This window comes from Cibotium barometz, chromosome 23, assembly GCF_041138505.1.
Source record: "Cibotium barometz isolate CiBa-2024 chromosome 23, ASM4113850v1, whole genome shotgun sequence".
Lineage (NCBI taxonomy): Eukaryota > Viridiplantae > Streptophyta > Polypodiopsida > Cyatheales > Cibotiaceae > Cibotium > Cibotium barometz.
Window position 1 is genome coordinate 23,279,257 of NC_141068.1, and position 9,676 is coordinate 23,288,932.

The 9,676-nt window shown below is 43.1% G+C and overlaps 1 protein-coding gene across 1 annotated transcript in view; it reads left to right on the forward strand.

The window, feature by feature from the left end:
* Positions 1-7,558, forward strand: part of LOC147625763 (vacuolar protein sorting-associated protein 2 homolog 1-like) — an 18,241-nt gene extending 10,683 nt beyond the window's left edge. The window contains exon 5 of the mRNA XM_086817319.1: positions 7,136-7,558. Within this exon, the coding sequence (XP_086673445.1) occupies positions 7,136-7,276 (141 nt within the window). The 3' untranslated portion in view covers positions 7,277-7,558. The remainder of the gene's footprint in view (positions 1-7,135) is intronic.
* Positions 7,559-9,676: the final 2,118 nt, after the last annotated feature.

Sequence of the window (9,676 nt, forward strand, 5' to 3'; positions counted from 1 at the left end):
TAAACTCTCAGTGATGCCATGATCAGTGGCATGTATGGCAAATGTAAAGATGCATAATCCCACAATGAATAATATACATGTGACATGTCAAAACCATGAGAGCAAGCCAACACTGGCCAAGTGAGTAAAAGGCACTCCTAGTAAACATCACATGTGAGAAAGTGACAATGTCAACACTGTAGAAACAATCCCGCTGAAAGGAAAAACAACATAAAAGGCATCTCCAGTAGACATCACATAAGAGAAAGCGTCTAGCATAGACCAGCATAAGGGTCAACAAGCATAAGTGACCATGAGGCATCACCAACTACATGTGGGCAAGTAGAATCCCCCCCCCCCCTGAAATGCATCCGCCAGACAATGCATACCATGGAGTACAGACTATAAAGCATAGTCATCAAAAGCAATGGCATCAGAAGACATCTCTGCAGGCAATGAAGATGTAAGTGTTAAGGCTGACACATGTGTAGCCAAATTGGCCTGATCTGCACCTGTGGAAGAAGATGCCAGCTTCTTCTTTTTTTCACTCTCAATATGCTTCCTGCATTCCTCTATGGTGTGCCATGTTTTCCTACAATAGTTACAGCGCTTTTTCTTTTTAGGCTTGTTCTCTTTCTTGGGAGGATTCGATGGACTAGGTTTAGGCCCAGATCTATTCCCACGAAAAGGAGCAGCCATTGCTGACTCAACAGACATCATGTTGTTCGTGTTGGAACGAGATTGCTCTTCACTGAGCAAGAGAGTCACAAGGTTGTCAAAAGTGACCGCATTAGGTACATTGCCAGCCAACAACCGCAAAGTGGTGCCAAATGTCTGATAAGAGTCAGGCAAGTTGCGCAAAACTGTCTGAACAAGATAGCTATCTGTCAAAACCTCATCAATGTTAATGAGCTGCTCTCGTAGGTCCTTCACATGCGTAAGGTACTGATCGATAGAGTCACCTTCAAGCATGCGATCAAGCTTGCCCCAAGGTAAGCTACACGAGCCTCATTGCGACCTGAATACAATGCCGCCAAGGTATCCCAAGCACCCTTTGCAGTGGTGCAAGATCGAATGTGCGGTATGATATGCCTGCGGCACGAGAGAGCAATCAATGCATGGGCCTGAGCATCCCTAGCATCCCAAGTACGTTGCTGCTGAGTAGGAGGAAGACGAGGAGGTGGACCTGCAGGAGGATGAGCGGGAATCACTTCACCTTCCGCTGGAGCAGGTGTAAGAGGACGCTCCTCAGTGCCATCCACATACAACCATACATTTTTGGCAACCAAAACATGACGCATCATATAAGCCCACATAGGGTAGTTGTCCCCATTGAGCTTGTCCTCTTGAGATAGCATTCCAAAGAGGTCATTATTACTGTTGGCCATGATAGGACAACAAATCTGTCACAAGTCACCACGAGTATGCAATGTCCAGCAAAACCGTAAGAATGCGGGAGATAAATAGCAGGATAACCAATGGACTGAAAGGGAACTCCTTCACTAGGACAAATACATATGCATGTCCCAAATCTGCAAGTGTACTGCACGATGATGCAAATCTGTCAAAGTGTCCACAATGGCATACGTATACTGCAGCAAACCACAAATGTATACATGTGCCGTGAAAAACACAATCAGCTGACACGTGTAAGAGTTGCAAGTGCTCAAATCCTGGCAGATCAAATGTAAATTGGTCGAATGCTCCAAACATGGGCTCAATGTAGAAAAACCCTAATTTTTAGGCAACCAATTAGACCACATCTGAACCAGATGTGGACCTGTAAATCTGCTAATGCGATTGTCACCTGTACCAAGTGCTGCAATGCCCAAAAATTGGGGGAAATGTCCCAATGCCAACCAAATGTGCCTGTAATACCCAAAAAATTAGGGAAAATGCTCCAATGCCAACCAAATGTGCCTGTAATATCCAAAAATTTGGGGGAAATGCTCCAATGCCAACCAAATGTGCCTGTAATACCCAAAAATTTGGGGGAAATGCTCCAATGCCAACCAAATGTGCCCGTAATAGTGTCAATTTCTGCAAAATAGTGCCAATTTCTGCAAAATCCCCAAATCTCTAGTGCAATTATGCACCAAATCTGCTGAAATCAATGCCAATGTGTGCCAATGTTGCAATTGCAGGCTCAATGGTGAAAAGCCCCAAATTTCAACATGTAGAATGTGCAATTTCAGGTCAGAAATTTGCAGATCCCACTAACCTTATCAGAAGGTGAACCTTGCAGTTGGGCAGATCTGAAGGTGGTGAAGTCGGCGTAGATCTGACAGGCGTCGTATGGCGGCGGTACAGGGCGGCAAAGTGCAGGCGGCTGCAGATATGGGCTGGATCAGCACCGTGAAGGTGGTGCCAGGCAGACGGCGGTAGCAACGGCAGGCAGGCAGCGTCGGATGCGATGGCGGTGCAGGGGCGACGGGCGGCGACAGCGATGCAGGGGCAACGGGTGGCGACGGCGCACACAGGTCTAAGCGGCGGCGGCGGCAGTGCACACAGAGGGCGGTGCACGCAGATCGGCAGCGGCGGAAGAGCCGTATAGTACGGCGTACGGACAGCGTAGCGGGAGCGTGCAGAGGCGACTGAGGGCGGCGGCAGGGTGGTTGCAGGGCGGCTGAAGGCAAAACCCTAATCCCAACCCTAATGCAGCAAAACCCTAATTCCAGATGTGTGCAATAGGCTCAAGCTCTAACAGGTAGCAGGGGGCAAACCCTAATGCTACCCGTTCACACCATTCACTTGAGGGGGGGTTGTTTGAAGACAAACAGGGTTAGGGTTAGGGTTTACAGAAAGCAATCAGGTGTGGAAACCAAGGTGAAGGAGTGAACACGACTGCTGTACTCTTCAATGATAGAAAAGTGAAGTACAAGCCACATGATAGTGACCCCTAAAGGATAAGTGTTCACATGTCCGGCCATAAATGTGCCGGGTGGACCAAAACACTTATAAACTGCATATAAGTGAAACTGAACTAAACTGGGGGAAAAAACCTCCACTAACTGAAGTAAAAAGTGCCCCAGTAACCTACTGATGATCACTAGCACTCCTCTGGGTGCATACACAGCATAAAACCCAACAAACCCCCCTGGAGTGATATGTGATCACTGTACATCATCCACCAAAAGGAAACAAATTCAAAGCATTGCGGAATGCTTCAAATTTTGGACGTGGTAATGCCTTGGTGAAGATGTCTGCCACATTCTGATCTGTAGGACAGTAGATCAGACTGATATCTCCTGCCTGGAGTCTCTCCCGAACAAAATGATAGTGAATCTCAATGTGTTTCGTGCGAGCATGAAACACAGGATTCCTGGCCACAGCAATGGCACTCTGACTATCAGTATAGATAGGTGTAGGCTCCTCCACTGAAATATCCATATCAGTCATAAGACGACGCAGCCAAACACACTCAACAGTAGTAGTGTAGGCTGCTCTGTACTCTGCCTCACAAGACGAAGTGGCCACTGTGGTCTGTTTCTTGCTTAGCCAAGAAATGCATGAAGCGCCAAGGAAGAAACAATTCCCACTAGTGGAATGTCTGGTATCAAAATCACCAGCCCAATCTGAATCACTGTAAGCATGTAACTGCATGTCACCCCCCTCAGGATAAAGCAACCCAAGAGACAAGGTACCCTGCAAATAACGGAATACACGCTTCACAGCTTGCCAATGTGACAACCGTGGGCTGTGCATGAATCTGCTCAACTGAGAGACTGCATACTGAATATCTGGCCTTGTATTACACAAGTAAATGAGGCACCCAACAGCCTGAGCATATATAGTGGCATCAAAGGAAACACTGTCATCTTGTAGTGACAGTTTCATCCCAGGCTCCATAGGAGTACTAATAGGCTTGCAATCCTGAAATTTAAACTTCTCCAGAAGTTTAGCAACATAACGTGATTGCAACAACCCAATGCCTCTGTTATCCTGCACAAACTGTATGCCCAAATAGTAATGTACAAGGCCCAAGTCAGACATGTCAAATGTCTGTTGCAGTATCTCTTTAAATGCTGCAATTTTGTCATCATTTGATCCCATGAGCAAGAGATCATCCACATAAAGACTGATGACCAGCAGATCTGTCTCTTCTTTCTTCACATACAAAGTGGTCTCTGATGGACTGTTCACAAATCCCTGAGTGAGTAGAAAAGCATCTATTTTTGCATACCAAGCTCGTGGAGCTTGTTTCAAACCATACAAGGCCTTTTTCAGCCTGCATACTTTCCCTTCATGACCATGTTCTGCAAATCCCATGGGCTGAAATACATAAACTTCCTCCTCGAGGTCCCCATGTAGGAATGCAGTCTTTATGTCCAACTGGTGAACAACCCAACCACGATGTGCAGCCAATGCAATGACACACCTAAGTGTCGACATACGGGATGTAGGAGCAAATGTCTCCTCATAATCAATGCCCTTTTTCTGTGCATAGCCCTTTGCAACTAGACGGGCTTTGTACCTGTCAATGGATCCATTTGCATGTCTTTTCAACTTATAGACCCATTTAGTACCAATGGCTTTCTTGCCTTTGGGCAGATCAACCAAATCCCATGTTTGATTCTTTTTAATAGAATCAATCTCATTCTGCATGGCTTTGTTCCAATGCACATTATCTCGTGCATCCACAAATGAATCAGGCTCATCATCATCCTGTAAACTGGCTGCCATAACCAGATTCAAATCCATGATGTGTGCATGCTCATTGGTCCTTGTCTCCCTACGAGTACGACCAGCAAGAGGACCCTCTAAATGGCTGTCCTGTAATGTCCTCAAATACCATCTAGGTATATGTCTGACCTATGGTGCCTGCTGTCCCATATTTGGTTCAGCTTCTGGCTCATTTGGCTGCTGAATTTCTGCACCACCTACATCATTTGCTGGCTGTCCAGTACCCTCATGAGTTGGATCACCAACTGTGGAATGAAACTCCATGGGTAGTAGACCTTCAAACACATCATTTTCAGCCTGATTTTCCTCATAACCAGCCATGGATAATTCTGATTTTTCATCAAAAATCACATCCCGACTGATGAATATCTTCCTGGATAGTGGGTCATATAACCTGTAGCCCTTGCTCTCACGGCTATACCCAACAAAAATGCATTTTGTGGCTTTATCATCAAGCTTCCTCCTTGACTCTTTGGGTATGTGTGCATAAGCAAGACACCCAAAGATACGAAAATGCGATACAGAAGGCTTGCGGCCATGCCAAGCCTCAAAAGGAGTAATAGAAACCAATGCCTTTGTGGGACATCGATTTAAAATATGACAAGCACACATTACTGCTTCCACCCAAAAGATATGTGGTAGTCTTTTTGCCTTTAGCATACATCTGGCCATCTCCATGAGTGACCGATTTTTCCTTTTTGCAACCCCATTCTGCTGTGGAGTGTAAGGAGTAGTATACTGATGTTTTATACCTCTACTCCCAAGAAAGGAATTCAGCACATGTGACATATATTCCCCCCCTCGGTCAGAACGGAGAGTCTTCACCTTGCATCCTGACTCTGTCTCAGCAAGTGCTACAAAGGCCAAAAATGCATCATATACCTGTGATTTCTGTGTCAAAGGATAGACCCAGCATATACGAGAGCCCATGAAGCACGTGTTTAAGTTCAAGGACCTCACATTTGTTAATAGATTCCAGAATTACTTGCACTTCCCAAAGGGACTTGGCCGAATGTATCCCATTCAGGGACATAACAAATTGCCTGACTTACACAAGTGTGCAGGAAAGCTCATAGTGGTAGTGCTATGTGTGAACATGGGCTTATAAGGGGCACTTTTTACCTGCTATATTGAAGGGTTTTTTCCCCTGACCACCGAGTGTGAAAGGACACCATATGGACAACATTTTATTATTATGCCTTGTACTTGTGGTTGTGTACACACAACCTTATCATTCTAACGCATTCAGCATCGTGTTGCTCTGCCACCTCTCTCTCTCTCTCTCTCGTTTTTTGCCTCCATTTCCTGCACATTAGGGTTAAGCCTAACCCAACGGTGGTATCAGAGCCCAAGGTTCGGACTGCCCCGAATTTTTTCCGTTTCATCCTCGTGATCCTACACATGTCTGTACATCCTCACGATCCCATACATGTCCGTATAGCCGTGTCACATCGGCATTCCGTACGACTGCCCGCCGCTGCCGAACAGGGCACTGCCACCATGCCATTTGTGCCATGCAGTCTGTACAGAACCAGTCGTACCTACTATATCTGCACATTTCAGCATGTGGGGGTTTCTGCAAAATCAAAGCAAACTCATCAAATGGGTAACAAATAACTCATTACCCACACCATCTTGTTATTTGCAGGTATTTTGGCAAAGGTGTGCGCTACAAGCCAAGTATTTGGCTTTCTGTCAGTGAGCAAACACATTGCAGGTGTGATTGCACATTTGCAATGATTTTTTCATTTGGGCATTTGCAAATGGCTCAAAATGCAGGGGATATATTACGTGGTTTAGGCTTTGGTGCCTAAAGTTTGATCATGGACTTGATGATCATCATTTGAATGAGGTCCAAAAGATCAAACGGGCTGATCTTGGTATTGCTTAACACTATGCAAAAGACGTACGATGATACTATTGGATCTAGAATACATAAAAGTACTTTATCATCGTCGCCGATTGATGTTCCATGAAAGAGGAACAAGTTGAGCAATAGAAGCACACTTATCAATAAATATGATTATTTATAGCCTTTCACGTTAAACCCTTGCCAATAGGCGATCACCCTAGTTACAAGCCTAGCCTCAATATCGTCAACCATGTTATGACCTTTTGGGGTCATAACAAGATGCCTCTTTGTAGATGCACACTGCTCGAGCTAGAATAAGCTCTAAGTGAGGTGTGGGTTTAGCTCAAGTACGTGAGAAAAGGAAAGCTTTAATTGGTTAGTTTGTTCTTCTTCAGTTATTTTAAAAATTTCAAATATATCCTATAGTGGAAAGTTCTTGTAGTGCTGGCATGCTGCTATTTTTCTACATATTTGCCGAAGTTTTTTCTGGTGACGAGTTCTGCTCTTTTTATATTGAGGCATCTTATAATGAAGTGTTTATTACTGGAATATTACCTAAAAACCACTGAAAAACAAAATCAAGATGTGGTTTAACTGATCTTTTTTTCTGGCCACCAACAGTTAGTCAATGCACCTGCTACATCTACTGTGCCAGCCAATGCATCAGCAGCTAAGGTTCCACAGGCAAGTCCTGCTAATGGAGACGACATGGGCATTGACAGTGATTTGCAGGCTCGCCTTGATAATCTTCGGAAGATGTGACGTAATTTATTGACCAGGAGATATTTGAGCTGTTCATTAAAATTGGATGATTTTGTTATGAAAAGATGCCCATTAGAGGTGCTTGCTCATCTTTCTGAGTGAGATCTGGGTAAGGGTATGCATTCTCTTGTTTCATGATTAAGGTGAGTTGTAAACTGCTGCTCCTACAATATTTTGGAAAAGCAGTTGCTCAAAGCACTATGTACAGTTGTTTATATAAGAAAATAAGGTTTATTGTCCAGTCCCATGTACCTTATTAATTGATTTATAATGTGTTATCTATGTACTTGCATTCTTTATCCAAGTTTTTTGTAAGCATATTATATTTGAGTTTCTAAAATTAGAAGAATTTATTATATGTAAATGTGTGTTCATTTAAGAACCTACTGTTAGGACTACTTATTATAAAACTGTTTGAATAGTGAAGCACGTTTAGAATGGTCAAAATCCACTTTGATGTTCTTGTGAAATTGCTTGTTATGTATCTATTTGTATTAATCAATTTTGTCTGGTACTGCTTGCTTGTAGATTTTTCTATATTCGAGCTACTGAAATGCAACAAAACTTTTGGTATGCTATTTTCATTTGTGTATAGTTTGAATGTACCATAAGCACCTGTCATGACCTTGATTAGTATTGGCAATGGATCAAGGCCAATGAATAAATGATCTAGGTCAAGAGATGAAGCAAAGTGCTGGAGGACAAATGGTCCAAGGATAGCAATATACATAAGAGTGCACATTAAAGCTTGTGAGCAACGTATGTAACCTTTGTTTTAAACCCTAGATTGGTTGTATCAAAGGAAAAACTTTGAGAGGTAACGAGCATATTCTTGGCAGTGGCAGTATTACCGATTAAATATGGGCGTCACCCAATTCTTGTACAAAGAAGAAGTACAACGATCGCTGTATGCAGCACAACTATGGAAGATGGACTTAGTTAATCTATCAGGTACTTCTACAAAGTGAACTTGTGTTATGGGTAGACCCGATGAGTAATAATGTGTAAACATTGTGTAGTATGTGATCCGTTTGCTTGTTCTAAGTGTCGCAAAGGAAAGAAGATCAACTGAGTTCTATTATTAGTTGAAACCTAGGAAGTTGAACCTGGGTAACAGCACCTTAGTCCTCAATTGTCATCAAGGATGATGAATCTTGCATGCCCCTAACCTGTTGATTGGCATATATGCAAATTTCAAGAAGATCAAGGTCCATAGATAAATGCGGGCAATGCAATCATTCCAAGAGATGAAAGTGCTTGGGGACAAGTGGTCTAGAGGATAACAATATACATGGCAACATGACAAGTGCACATCAACACTTACAAGCAGTGAGTGCAAATGATGGTCTGAGGCAAGTCGCCAAAGGAAGGCCAGGCCATGCAAAGCTAGCTAGAGAGGGCATATTGATGCATACACACGTATAATTGGCAAGAGATAGGGTTTGAACTCAAAGTGAGTGCCACATTAATGATCGATGCTTTAGATTATGCCAGCAATGTAGCTATGCGAGAGAATATAGTGTATTTGAGAAAGAAATTTGGTGGTTTGCTCCTTTTGAACTTTCCCAAGAAATCCACGATACTTTGAAGTGAGTTTTTGAGAGAACATGTACATTCCCTAGAGATGTATTGTCAAAGCAAGGGAGACATGTTATGTGTTCTTGGATTTTGGGAGTATTTGTTTGAGTGGCATCTAGGTGGTGACTTAAAATCCATCAAGTGTATTTTTGGATGGAGTCATAGTGCAAATGCATTGAACCCTTGTTCCATGTACGAGCTTCTAATCATGTTGGTTAATTGAGAATTTTCTTTGGTCCATGGTTGATGGTAGTGTAAATACTAGAGCCACAATTTCTTTTGAGATGTTGATTATTTTGAGTGATAGCCTCAACAATGTTAATTTGGACATTCATTGCAATCATTTACTTTGTAAGCTTATAGTCAAAGGTGTTTTACTAAGAAGCAAGCCATAGAAGAATTTCTTTCTTTGTGGTATTGTGAGAGAAATTTATACATTAATCCCTATTCTCAAAACTGGTCTTTTGCATGGACCCTTTGGGGGATCGATGTGAACATGCACTCAAACACAATTATTACAACTATCGGACGAAGCTGAACCTTTCTTACAAGCTTATAGACCATGACTGATGATAATATGAAACTTAAATCTCCAATGGTATGCGATCTCTCTATTACAGGTGTTGAGGTGAAGACTATGCTTGACTTTGAAGCTACATAGGAGTTGGCTCCACGTGCAAGGTTTGATATTGTGTGGTGGCTCACAAGAACACGCACAGAGGGGTGCACACACACACACACACACACACACACACACACACACACACACACATTATGAACTGGGAAATGGTCTTCGTGCTTTACAATGAATCTTAATGAAAG